Genomic DNA, 14,546 nt, shown 5'->3' on the forward strand with positions numbered 1-14,546 from the left:
AAATTTTAAGTCTTTCTTTTGTTTCTTAAATTTTGTGTCAAATTAAATAAACTCATAAAAATTGAGACGAATGGTGCTAGCGATATTTGGAGAGAGAGGCGAGAGGACATACAAGTAATAGGAAAGCAAAACCCAATCTAAAAAAAGACTGCAATACATTTGCATTATATTGTTATTAAGATTGGAGTGAATAGCAACAATTTTAGGACAGGAATGATAGCAAAAGGCAAAACAAGAAGTTCAGAACTACTTGAGTTAAAGAATAATCAAAGAAAAAGTAGTTTAGGTTAAGCAGAATTAAGTCATAAAGACACTTTGTTCACAAAAAGGAGGTCAGCAGACAAGCAATTATCTCTAACATATTATTACAATATGCAGAGTTGTTGGTCTCTAAAAGAATCTGATATGCAAATGATCCTTGAAGAACTAAAGGAAACAAATAAATGGAACCAAAAAACAAAAAGTATAGCAAAGTCAAATGCCACAGAATTTGATCACTAAAAGAGTGGTGCTGTGTTCAATTGCCTATCACACTGAGAACGAATGAGGTCAGAAATGTTTGCTAGGATGGTGGAGGAGGTAAGTTGCTTGACTTGTTGGGGCGCGAAACTTGTTCAGCTCGATTAACAAGACTTAGGTTCTGTGACTTTGAGATCATGCTGACCATAGATGGAGTTTCATACATGGTGGCTCCACTATTGCTTGAGCTACCACCTTGCTGTAATATTTGTGATGTCGTGTCTCCTCTAGTTGTCGCTCTTTGCCAAGAATGTGAGCTCAAACCTGAGAGGACGTAAGCTCGTCCAGTTTGTTCATAGCGCTCCCTGCTTACCATCCTCTCTCTGACTTCAGTCAGTTCCGTCTCAAGCCAGCTACAGAGAGCATCGCCTGCTTGAGCAGATACAGAAGATAGAAGAGTCGCTCTTCGGTTAGTTAGCGCGGCTTGAGCAGCCTCAAGATTTCCCATTTCTGCCAATCGTTGTGCCTCTGCAATGGTTTCTGCTACTGCCAGCCTGTTTATCTGCCTATCAACCTCTCGACTTATTACCACATCTGTAGGAGGCGGCACTGGTGGCCGACGTATCTCAACTGTTTCACCCTCCACACTGACCATTTCTTCCGATATGGTATTCTTGTAACTACATGTAATTTGCAACAGAGATGTCTTTGTTGCGCCTTGCGCAATTTCAGCTGAGGGAACAGACAAGTAGACAAGGAATTCTTTTTCCTCATCTGCATACAGGTTCCCAATGTTTATTACCCCTTGCTTTCCCTGTTCAGAAATTTCACTAGCATATCTTCCTGAAGGGATGGATCCAATTTCTACTCCACGTGATGCTGACCGAACAGTAAGCTTGAGTTCCTGGACTACAACACTGAGGAGACCACCAATACACATTGCAAAGGCATCTTGAACAGTACCAACAGTCTCAATGAACGAAAATGTACCACCTGATGCATCTGAGATAGCATGCATAGCAGAGGAATCATGGTCTAAACCAAATCCAAACGTATGTACATGGAAAGTTGGCTGCTGTCCTGCTGCTAGTCCTTCTCTATTGCGAGGACAAATGGAAGAAGGCAATAGATTCAGAAAGTTGGGACCTGAGGTTGCATTAGAGGATCTGCGGTTCCGAGGACTCCGCCGTTGGTTGGCGATATCACCGTTAAAGGTGTCTCTCCCATCTGACAAGAGAACAATGCTGGCAACTGGGTTCCTTTCACGTCTTTCTTCAAGAACCCGAACCCCCTTCTTGAGTCCTTCCACGATATTTGTGCCACCATTTGCTAAAATGGCATTGACAGCCTGTGCAGCCTCTCTACGCCCTTGTTCTGTCATCCTTCGCAAAGGAAAGTTTCTTTGAGCTCCTGATGAAAAGGTAACAATAGATAGCCGGTCAGAAGGACCCAAGTTATCTATGACAAAACAAACTGCTTGTTTCAAGAGAGTCAATTTTGATCCAGCCATGCTGCCACTAATATCTAGAACTGTGACCAGGTCAATAGGTGCTCGCTCTTGGTGGCGAACATCATCAGCAAGTGGAGGTGCCTTTACTCCAACAAGAACAGCAAATCTTGACATACTTCCAGAAGCAGCAACTGCAGAATATTCAGGAAAAGCTTTCAAGACAGCAGTCTCTGGATGAACAGAGGAAGGGGAGGGGGTCTGATCCACAGTGATGCTGGGAAGAGGTTCATCATCAGAGAAGTGAAGGGGCTCAGGAAGGGGCAGAGAAACGGGTGGTGGAACACGAGGAATGTTGTCAAGGTAATTATCTTCAAGTGGAGAGACACGAGTCCGCCCAGCATTATTAGTGTTTACATCAGTACTGAAGGACGACATGAGAGGGATCTCTTTCCATTTGCATCTGCAGATGGGGCAGAGATAATTTCCATGCTTAACACTGTTGGCAATGCAGCTGAAATGGAATGAGTGGGCGCATTCAGCAGTGAATATGGCCTGACCATTCCCTGCTTTCATACTCCCAAGGCAAATGGCACATGTTCGCTACAGTCACAATAAAATAAAGTGGCAAGTTACAGTTAGAATATTGAAATCAGTACATAAATATGTAATAATCACACGTGCTTAATCACTTCTCATTTAACTTAAGAAAAACTTTGACACTTTAGGTATATCCACTCGACCAAGCAATTGCAACCTTTGCCACCAGTGTGACATTCATGGTTAAAACAGTAGAATATTTTCAATAATCAAAAAGGCTCTAGAGCCCTTGGGCACATATCATTTTTCGTCAAAAAAAATGAGAACATGGACTTCATTGACTAACTAGTCATTGTTAGAATAAGCTATTAGAGTCATTGATTATAAGGTACCAAAACTTAAAGAAATATTGACTGAAATAACATAAATTGTTTAAACAGTAATGACTTGTGAATAAAATGTACTTGAGGTAATCTAGAAAAAATTTGCCAAAACGAAGTACTGATTAAAAACTACTGAATTATTAATCTTATGCATTTCGCAAACATAATTTAGTAGAAAACAGAAAGCAAAAGTTAGCTGTATGGAACTCATCACCTCTTTGTAAACCACTCGTGACTTTGCTAGGGAATCATTATTCCATGATAACATTGTAAATAAATCAAACAACTATGGTCTTAATCTCAAATTACTTCAAGACAAGTATAGATGATAACAATGTGCATGCAATACAATTGCATAGGGTTAGGATGAGTTAATTGAGAAAACAACTATTAATAAATTGTGCATTAAAATGTATAGACCACCCAAGTCCTTATGGAGTGCGTTTACTAATCCACAAACAACTAAACTAGCAATAACCGGTTCAAAATTTATACAAACCAACATACAAAGTCCAAGTGACTTTGTTCAAGTATAGCTCCTAATCAAGGCCTATTAAACTAGCAAATTTACTTTTCAATTAAAAAAAAAAAGAAGCCAAACAACCATCCAACGGACACAATTTATACGACAATCTTTCCTTTTAGACAGGTATAGAGGATTTATCACTTATTCATGCCTTCCATACTTGAACTTCGTGGTTAGTCAAACGTGTTCACATAAATTGGGACAGATGCAATACATAAGAAACAAACACGTAATGTATAGGAAAATAATCTTCTTATAGGTAGCAAAAGTCAATATAGATACGTTTAAGCTATCACCAATTATAATACTAGATTTCAGAAATGGTCCAACGACATGGACATAACACATAGCTGGCGTAGGAAGATGTCAAAAATATCTTAACAAACAATAAAAAAGATCTCCAATTTGTCAAAAGCTGAAATCATCATAATTCCCAGCTAACCCATAGACAAAATTATTAAAAATAAAATTATTAGCAAGTGTTAAACATTCATTAGTACTTTAATTAATAGTAGTTGTACACTAGGTGCCATTTTTTTTAATTAATAGTAGAAAAAGGTATTTTTCACAAAGTCAAAACTTTAGAAAAAAGGCCCTGCACGGAAAGCCAAATCTTTTTCAGCTTTGAAATTACCTTTTCGACCTCCAGAAGAAGGCGTTGATACCAAAGTAGAGGACAGTATAGTAATTTACACATACATTTCGTCATCTAAAACCTTGTAAAGCTGAATTTGCATTAGTTTAATCACTGATTAAGATCAAGCCAAACAAACGTGATAAATTAAAAAGTGAATTTCCAATATTACCCTTGTTACAGATCCCCAAATAACGTGAGAAACCGTAAATTTAGCAAAAAACAGGTAGGTATTTTCGTCCAGAGAAATTCTCCTCCTATTCCATTTTTGGCAAAGCAGAATTTTCTGCTCACCGTTCGCGATGGTAAGATAACAGCTGTCATCACCGGTGATGAAAATTGAAAACGCAACCTACTTCCGGTCCGGTCGAATCACATATATAGCAAATCAAACACGCCGGCGAAACCAAAAACAAGAAAATACAACCGAAAAACAGAAAAAGATTTCCGAAAAGAAAACGAACCTTAGAGGATCGGGAGGTACTACTGAAACTTCTGGATAAACGGGAGAAAGTGGATGCAGATGCGGCGGAGGACGGCCGAGTAGACGGTGGCGATTTGGCATCGGAGGATGCATTTTCTGGAGGAGATTTAGGTTGCCTAAATGAAAGCGCTTTTTGGAGTTTGCTCCATGAACCTGACATTCTTTCTTTCAGCTCCTTCAACAGAAAGAGAGAGAGAGAGAGAGTAGAGAGAGAGGGGAATTGATGTTAGGGTTTGGGTTTGTGAAATGGAAGAAAAAGTAACGAACGTGAATTTGGAGAAGAAGAGATGGAAGAGGAGAGGAAAAAAACAAGAAAAATTTAAGATTTTGAAAATGATTAATATAATTTTATCTCTTTTTAAAAAAAATATAAATGAAAAGGGCAAGTATGATTACGGGCTAATTTCATTTAATTACTCCTTCCGTTTTATTTTTCTTGATACTATAAGTAAAATAAATATTTTGTTTTACTTGTTAGCACATCACAAAAGGTTTTTCCTTTTTTCTTTTTTCGTATTACCTTGAGGCCCCATTACGATATGAATATAAAATTATTATTTGAAATTAAAATTTTGTTTTGACATAAGTAAAAACTAGAATTGTATTTTTTCTTCAAAATATAAAATTTTATAATCTGTGAGAACTGAGAACTATTAAAAAAATAATTTTATCAAAGAAAGCAAATTATAATTCACAAATAAAATATTAAAATATCCTAAAATGCCTTATTAATATATATATATATATATATATATATATGTTTGTGTGTCTGTTTTTTCTCTAAATAAATACAATAAATTTTATAAAGATGCATCAGTCAATAATATTACTAACAAGTTATTTTTTTTTGGCAAAGACATAAATCACATACTTTTAAAGTAAAATTATTTTCTTATAATTACAGAATTTCTTCGACTGATACAGTAATATAAGCGTTGATATATTAATCTGATGCGCGAGAAACATTGATCATTAAGTAAGATATCTTACATTTTATACATAATACACTACTAATCAAATGTACATTTTATACATGATACAGTAATTTAATGGGCGAGATACATTAATTTGATACGCTGATACATTAATCTGATGCGCAAAAATAAAGAATTTTAGAAATTTATAAAACTCATAGAGAATAATAGTAATAAGAGAACTTAAAGATGAAATTTCTGTTATTGGTTCAAGTTTTTAATATAACTCTTTCACGTTGAGTATGAACCTTTCTTTTTATAAGTTTATGATAAAGTTTTTTTTACAAAATAAAACTTATAAATAAAATTATATATTTAAATAAATTTGAAATCATGATTTATAATCTCAAACTATATTCATTTTTGGGAAAATTGTATATAATAGCAAACTAATAACCTAAATTAAATAGAATAGCTAGGGTTTGATTTAATTGTGCTCCATAGCAAACATTAGCTAAAATTTGCCAGCGTCTCTCTCCCAAAAATCTCGCTCGCCACTCTCCATTCTCGCTCGCCTCTCTCGCTTTATACACAGAAGTGTATAATTCTGTTTCTGTTTTGTATAAAGTGAGAGAAAATTGTATATACACATGCAAAAATGTATATCTTCGTGTTATACACTTAATTATTCAATTTACAAACATTTTACTTCAAATATTGCAGAGAAAAAGGCCAATGAATTATACAATTGCAGTGAAATACAATTTTCTCTAGCTTTATACAATAGAAGTGTATATATTGTGTTTGTGTTTCTGTTTTTGTATAAAGCGAGAAAAACATATATCTTCTTGCTATACACTTATAATTATGCAATATACATACATTTTAATTCGATTCAACTGTATGCAAAACAAAATATACAATTGCAGCGAAATAGGCCAGCGAATTATACAATTTAGGCCAGCGAATTATACAATTTAGGCCAACGAATTATACACTTGTATATGTATAGCGAATTATACAGTTTTTATGTTTGCTATGGAGCGTAATTATGCAAAGTTCGCTATAGCATACAAATATGAATTTTTTGTTTGCTATATGTGAAAGTTGCCCTTTATTTTTTGGAGTATTTAGATTTCAAAGTGCACATCCAAATGCATATTTCAGTCTTGACTCTATATACATATATATTCAAACACAATCTTAATATTAAATGACTATACAAAATAATTATGACGATCAAATTTAAATTTCTAAAATATTAATCAATAAGATTAATTTAAAAATAACCTTTACTTAAAAATATTTTTAAAAATATATCATAAATCTAAGAGGTCAAATAATATACAGTAATTTTTATTCTTGATTTGGTACCATAAACGGGAGGTCTTTTCGTCTTTAGCATAATTATAAGTATGGAAGATTTATAAAGATTAACACTGCACGTTATTAAGTGAGTAACATTTTGAGCAATAAATAAAGTAAAATAGGTGAAGAGGAAAGTAATATTGGGACATTAATTTCATTTATAGTAGTAATATCTTCATCTTTAAAATATCTAGATCTTCTTTGTTGACTTTTGTGCATTTTACAAATTGTGGTCATCCAAACTTATTAAAAAACATAATTAAAAATCTAACCATAGTGTTAAAGTTAAGATAAGATCTCTACTAATAAATTCAACATAGTTATTTTAGTATTTTTAAAAAAAAAAAAGTAATCAAAGTACTTCTAATAATAATAAATATTTGTAAAAAAACAAGAGTATTCCTGTATACTTTATGAAGTTAAAATAGTACCAACTCGCTTATTTCAACCTTATATATCTAGTGCAGTTTATATCAACTAATTTCAACGTTATATATCTATTGCAGTTTAGATTAACTTATTTTAATCTTATATATTTAGTATAATTAGATTAATTTATTTTCAGTGTTTTTAATTTTTAAGTAGTTTTTTTTAAAGGCGTTTAAAAAGGTTATAAAGGGGTAAAGCTTATCTGCGTCGAGTGTTTATATCAATTCATGTCAGGTATTTAAATTTATTGTTTATTTTACTTAACTTTAATTAATTAACATGTATTTTATTTTATTAAATCACATAATAATAAAAATTGAATTAATTTGATGTAAGTACAAGATGCGAATTAGTTTACCCATTGATTTTGAGCACCCGTTTTTAGCTAAAGAAATTAAAATAAGTCAAAAGTAGAATATTATCTACTTGTGACTTTTAACTTTTGAATTATAAATTATTTTTTATAAGCTCGTTCAAGGGCCTTAATATATGTTCTATTGTGCAATTTACATCATATTCTATTTTTTTTCCTTACATGTGTGATTTGCACCCTAACTTCTTTTTTTTTTGTCATAACCAAACTATCAATCACCTAACTTTGTTTAGCTAAGAAAATTTGCTTAGCCACATCGAAAATATCGAAAGCTCCTTTCCTCATCCATAGTTGCTCAAAATGGATCGACAACTTTATAAAAATAGTAATTCTTTATTGTTTTACAAAAAATTACAAATCATCATAAAAATAAAATAAAAAAGGTAGGATAAAGTGAAAATCACAAATTAAAACACATATAAAGGGTGTGCAAAACGTCATATTCTCTAGCATTATTTAGAGTACAATGTAGTCAAACAAATTTCACTTCTCGTATACTTATTATATGAATAGTTTTCTTATTCATTCCTAAGAGATTCTTACTTTGCCTTATTACTGACTCGAACTAACAATCTTGAAATTGAAGACGCAAAATGTTTATCACTTAAGCAACTCTCTCGCGTCAATTCAAGAAAATTAATGTGTCTTTTATTTATTTTTCGAATTCGAAAGCGGCAACTCTTGAAGGTATGAACAAGTTGAAGATGTAGGGCTCAACACAAAATGCCAATTTCATCACACGAGACTCTCGTGACAAAAGGATGTTAATAATCATTGAATTCATAATAACTCACTTTTCAAACTCTTCTTGAGATCTACTAATTTACTTAGTTGATTAATTGAATGTTAATGTCATCAAAGTTAACCTAGGGAAGTTGTTACTTTTGGGCACTTTGAAGGCCTCTTAATAATGGGTAACAACTCTTTCATTAATCAAAGAAGTTACGCGTTTGAATCTTTTTGATACGGAGTCGTTTTTGTTGGAGGTGGTTTATTTCTCTAAGTGAGACTTTTTAGCGCGAATTTGAATTTAGTCATGTTTCAATATGCATACCAAACGGATGAAAACCCCTAAAAAATAGTTAGAACTCATTTGGTAACGGAGTAATATTCATTTTTTTCATAATATTTTCTTACTTTATATTTTAAAATTAGTATTTCATTATGAAAAATTCAAATACCATTGATTTTCAAAAATTGGAAAACGGTTTATATTTGGGAAAAGGGTCTGATATACCCCTCAACTTTGTCATTTAGAGCTGATATACCCCTGATTATGAAAGTGGCTCATATATACCCCTACTTGTAAACAAATGACTCACATATACCATTTTCCTCTAACGGAAATGAAAAAAATAATAATTTTAATCTAAATTTTTATTATTTTTTTTAAAAAAAATTTAATCCTATATGAGTAAATTTAATCCTCGTCAAACATATTTTTTTTGACTTTTTTTTGTTTCAATGACTAATTTATAATTATTATTTTGATAATCAAATTTATTTATGTTTCACTAATATTCTTGTAAAACTTATTGTAGATGACCAAATTTTTTCTTCGAATACGAAATTAAATTACAATACAAACAAAAAAATGGTTTAATTTTTTATTCTTTAAACTAAGGAATGAAAGATAAACAAAATAAGAATAAGACATTCAAATAATTATAATAAAAGAAGTCAAAAAATAATTTATATATGAAAAAAATTAAAATATACCTTGAACTTCGATAGAAGAATCATATATACCCCTAAATAAATTTTAAAAAAAATTTAGAAGTAATAAATATAAATTTAAAACTAATTTTTTAACTTCCGTTAAATGAATGGTATATGTGAGCCATTTTGTAACGGCAGGGGTATATGTGAGCCATTTGTATAACAGTAAGGGCATATATGAGCCACTTTTATAACAAGGGGTATATCAGCTCAAAATGACAAAATTGAGGGGTATATCAGACCCTTTTCCATCTTCAATTTCAAGTACAAAAAGTGCTCCCTTGTCTCTTTTTGCAAATATCACCGAACATAACACATCTTCGCTCTTACCTCATAATTTTAAGAAAACGGTAAAAGGAAAAATATTTAAAACTTATTATCAAAATCCTGCTAATGAATAAATGCTTTTTAATAACACATAGTATATATAGAGTATATACACCATTAAAGAATAATATTTTTTTACACATGGAGAATAAATTGACCTATTAGTTGTTATCACTATTTTGAAAAAAAATATTATCTATATCCAAAGGATGCTGATAAAAAATATGAAAACGTCTGTTTGGATAAGCTTAAAAATTGATCAAATTGATTTAAAAGTCAGTTTTTGATTTATTAGAGTACTTGATAAATATCAAAGCGACTTATTTTAAGTGAAAAATGACTTATTTTAAGTCAAAAGCTAAAAGTTAGGTGAGGGGTGCTTCTTTTTTCAATTTAAAAGTCATTTTATGTTGATCAAGTATATTACCGTTCTACCCTTAATTCTTTTTTTATCATTATTATTATTATTAATATTATTATTTTATTATTATTATTATTATTTTATTATTATTATTAATATTATTTTATTATTATTATTATTATTTATTATTATTATTGTTATTTTATTATTATTATTGTTGTTATTATTATTATTATTATTATTATTATTATTGTAAAAAAATTGTGATGATAAAGAAATATGTAAATGATAGGAAATATTATTACTTATGAATGTAAAATATGAATTAGTTTTATTTTAATTTTTTAAGTATAAAAACCTTAAGTTAATCAATTTTTTATCATGTTAACACTTTTAAGGGTATTTCAGACATTTTTAAAAAACAATGTTTACCAGCACTTATTTGCCAAACACATCAACAATTTTTTTTTCAACTGAAGCACTTTTATCCAAACACATAACTACTTATTTTAAAAATAAGTGTCAGCACTTTCAAAAGTACTTTTTAAAAGTTGTTTTTTAAGCTCATCCAAACGGGCTCGAAGTCTAGTTTTTTCTTTGAAGTAATGCATTACAACTATTTTAAAAGGAGTATATATATTATCTACATCGTGTAAGTAATTTTTACATCAAAAAATCACATTATAAATTCCACTTGTTAATGAGACTTATTATACATATATTCTTTGATTTATTACATAGGTTTAGAATATTTATGTTGACGATGTATATAAATTAAATAAAAAAGAGAAACAAGATAAAACAAAAATGACTAGCTACTTCAAATAAGAGTACAATTAAGAGACACAAAGAAATTACCAAAGGTCAAATCATATTTCATTTCCTTAGACATTATAACTAGTAATTAAAAGGGTTTATTGATGGAATTAGAAACCAAAATACACTACTCCTATTTCCTCGCCTCCAATGTGTCCGATGTTCATATCGAAGCCAGATTAAATCCGAATTCACCCTCACTTATCTATCAACCTCTAAATATTACTAGTAGAAAAATTGGTATGAGAATAATCAACTACATTGAGAAGGAATTTGTGGTCCATTAAATTTCATATTTGCATTTTCACAAGTTGCAAAGGTACTCTGTTGGCCATCCAAAGTTAATTGCAAACCCCTTAGCTCAATCCCTTGACATGGTACACTTTTGCTACAATCAAGTACTACTGCCTCTTTTGATGCTGAAGTTCCTTTTACATTTATGAATTTTACATCTGAAATCTGCACTTGTGATTCACCCTGTATACAAATATGTATAATTAATATACAAGCAAAAAAATGCATTTTACAAACAATAAATGTTCAAATGCTTAGGTTTTTTACCACTAGCTATCTATACATTTGATAAAGTATATTTTTAAATCTTTCTATAACAAAGTCGTTTGTATTTTATTTTGATGAAGTGAAACAAAAGGAGAGTTCATTTTGGGCAAAGTGTCCATTTTTATCTGTGTTTGTCTTTTTAAGAGCGTGATGCTCAAAAAAGTGTTTATTTTGGAGTCTGATTCGGACAAAATATATAATATAACATAACATAATATGAAAGTTATTTTTTTAAAAAAAAATACTTGATTACTATAGAATTTATGTATAAAACTTGTTTGTTATTGAAAGTTCTAGTGATCATGTAGCAATATTTGACTAGACGATACAAAAGAGAGAAAAGTAACTATTTTTAAAATTTGTAATGTAAAACAAGTGATAAATATCTACGAGGTAGTAGATCTTCTCAATAAGAATAAAATGAAGAGTTAAATAAAATTTGAAAAAGAAAAACATGTCACATAAATTACGTACCTGACTTTTACAAGAAGAGTGAGGACAGTAGTGTTGATCAATGATGATAGGATTTTCAACATAATTCATATTAATATCAACAAAAGTGACATTGAAAACTTTGCTAGGAGGTGAAGGTGCCCAACTCTTTATCCTTAGTCCATTTTGAGTTTTCCCAATATTACAATTTGTCACAATAACTCCATTCACATCACCTTCATTTTGGTATTTTCCTAAACTTCCAATGCTAATGCCATGTCCAGGCCCACAATTAACCTCAGAAATATGAACATTAAAAGTACCAGGCCCAATTGAAACACAATCATCTCCTGTTGAAATATTTACTTTGTTAATAGTTATATCGTTGGAGTCGCCTATATGAATCCCGTCAGTATTTGGGCTTTCGCCTGGCGCTATTATGGTCATGTTCTGAAAATGAACTCCTTGGCTTTTATTAATTTGGAAGTGGAAGAACTTGCTGTTGATTGATGTTATGCCTTGTAGAAAAGCATTGCTTATGCTGTTGAATTTTATCGACTGTTTATAATATACAAGAAAATAAAATGTTATTAGTCCATGATATAATGTTATAAAAACCATTAGTTAATAGCAACTATACAAATATTTTGATTGAATCATAAGAAAAAAATTGTATTTCAATGAAAATTTGTTTACCACCCTACATTTTCTCATTGAAAATCATATGTTATAGCACAAAATTTAAATTGATTCACAATGGAAAATTTTTATGTTTCTAGTAATGACTATAATAGTAATTCCATTAGTTACATTTGAAATCTCTATATAATTCCAATATTAAGATATTATAATTTTTTAAATAAAACAATTACAACTCACTATCTTTGGAAAATCTTGTTAAAAAAATTATGTGCATAGTGAATAGGTAGTATATACTTGATACATATTATAAAAATATAGTATACATACTATATACACATATATACAACATATACAATCAAAGTATATAATAGATAATGTATACTTCAGTAATGTTGATAAACTAGACGGAGGAGGTTATATTTTTCTTCCTTTTTAATCTTTTTATTTATGATTTTTATTGTGTTTATTACGCAAAATAAACAATTAGAAGGGAAGAAAATATTTAATATGCAATAAAAATATTTTTTTTTACCGAAGGAGGATTTGGGCCGTTGTCATTATACATGGACCATGCAGATGGGCCTTGACCATCTAACGAACCTTGTCCATTAATAGTCAGCCCATCAATATGTTCAAATAATAACCAATAATCATCTTGGACTTTCCCCAAAGGAGCTTTTAAAAGTCCATTAATGTTAAAAAACATTGGGCCTTTGCATGGCCCATTAAGTGTTAATGTATTCAACAAAAATGTTCCTATTGGAATAAGGACTGTGCCTCCTCCATTGTTTTGACATGCTTGGTCCCATGCCTTCAAAAATGCCTACAAACAAACAAACAAAAAGACTTGAGAAATAACGATAACAATAATCGGCGGATGTATAATATATGTATAATGAGTGTATATTCTATGTATATTAACAAGAAAAGGTAAAAAGTGAAGAGACATATACATTGAAAGAAGTTACTTATCTACGCAATGTAATTATTCACCATAAATGCATCGATAACTATTTTCGACAAGGGTAATTTTACCACTCTATACATTATTAGTATATTGTAACATGTTATAGCAGTTTGTCTGTCATATTTTCTAAATCATTAATTTCGACGATTTACGATTTTACCTGACTACTATCAGTCTTCCCATCAGGACTAGCACCAAAATCTTGAACATTAAACACTGAACCAATACCATGAACTTGAGAAACCTTAATTATTATCAAGAAAATGACAAACAAAGAAAGGAAATGAAAGAAAAAATGGGAAGAAGTCATTTTTTGTATTGTTTGATTTTGTGTTTTCTTTCAAAACTTGTGGAAAATGATAATTTTTAAATTGAGTTCTTACAAATGATTTATTGAAGTATTTATTTAGTCAAATTTTTATAGTCGAAAATGGAAACGAAACAAATTAAATCCCAATTTTAACGTGAGGATCAATCGAATTATAATGAGATATCTCACTTTCCATTTTATAATATGTAATTAAGTTATATGGATCAACTTAAAGATTTTTACGTTATACTTTACGTTAGTTTAACGAGTAATAGTATGTTAATTGTACCATTTTAAGTAGTCATTATTTAATACTTATTATATAGTCTAACCTATAATTACCTCAAAGGTAACTTAATTGTATGAATATATTTTCCATATTACCTTGATCGATATGAATCAATATCTAGTTTAGTAGTATTTTCAATGCATAATATTAGTTATAAATCTTTTTTAAGTATGGTGTAAAACTAAACATAGCACCTCATGGTATTAGAATTACCATGTTTTTTATTTATTAATAGATGAATAAATATGATTAAAGACAGAATTATCCTTGAATATATGAAATTAAACACCGAATAAGAAATAATTTAAGTATAATTAATCTCATCATAAATAATATTAAAATTACCAGTTTCAATATGATAAATTTAATATTTTTCTTACACACTATATCAACCGAGTTGCTTTACTGAATTAGGTAAAATAGTGTATTGTATAGATAGTTCTTTATATTATATCAATCATAAATCATTTATTTAATCACAATAATATTACTCTAAATAACATGTTGATATTTTTATACCATATAATTGATTTTTATCATCACGAAATTGCTTAACGTATATTCT

The 14,546-nt window shown here is 30.1% G+C and overlaps 2 protein-coding genes across 2 annotated transcripts; both read right to left on the minus strand.

The window, feature by feature from the left end:
* Positions 1–263: 263 nt before the first annotated feature.
* On the minus strand, positions 264–4,869 carry LOC107008730 (E3 ubiquitin-protein ligase WAV3-like). The gene is made up of 2 exons (XM_015207875.2): positions 4,454–4,869; positions 264–2,509 (listed from the first exon to the last, which is right to left on the minus strand). The coding sequence occupies exons 1-2, from the start codon at positions 4,631–4,633 to the stop codon at positions 563–565; spliced, it is 2,127 nt and encodes a 708-aa protein (XP_015063361.1). The 5' UTR covers positions 4,634–4,869; the 3' UTR covers positions 264–562.
* A 6,163-nt stretch (positions 4,870–11,032) lies between these two features.
* LOC114076006 (exopolygalacturonase-like) lies at positions 11,033–13,692 on the minus strand. The gene is made up of 4 exons (XM_027914195.1): positions 13,543–13,692; positions 12,948–13,238; positions 11,816–12,331; positions 11,033–11,257 (listed from the first exon to the last, which is right to left on the minus strand). The coding sequence occupies exons 1-4, from the start codon at positions 13,690–13,692 to the stop codon at positions 11,033–11,035; spliced, it is 1,182 nt and encodes a 393-aa protein (XP_027769996.1).
* Between the last annotated feature and the right edge of the window lie 854 nt (positions 13,693–14,546).

This window comes from Solanum pennellii, chromosome 2, assembly GCF_001406875.1.
Source record: "Solanum pennellii chromosome 2, SPENNV200".
In the NCBI taxonomy this organism is placed as follows: Eukaryota; Viridiplantae; Streptophyta; class Magnoliopsida; order Solanales; family Solanaceae; genus Solanum; species Solanum pennellii.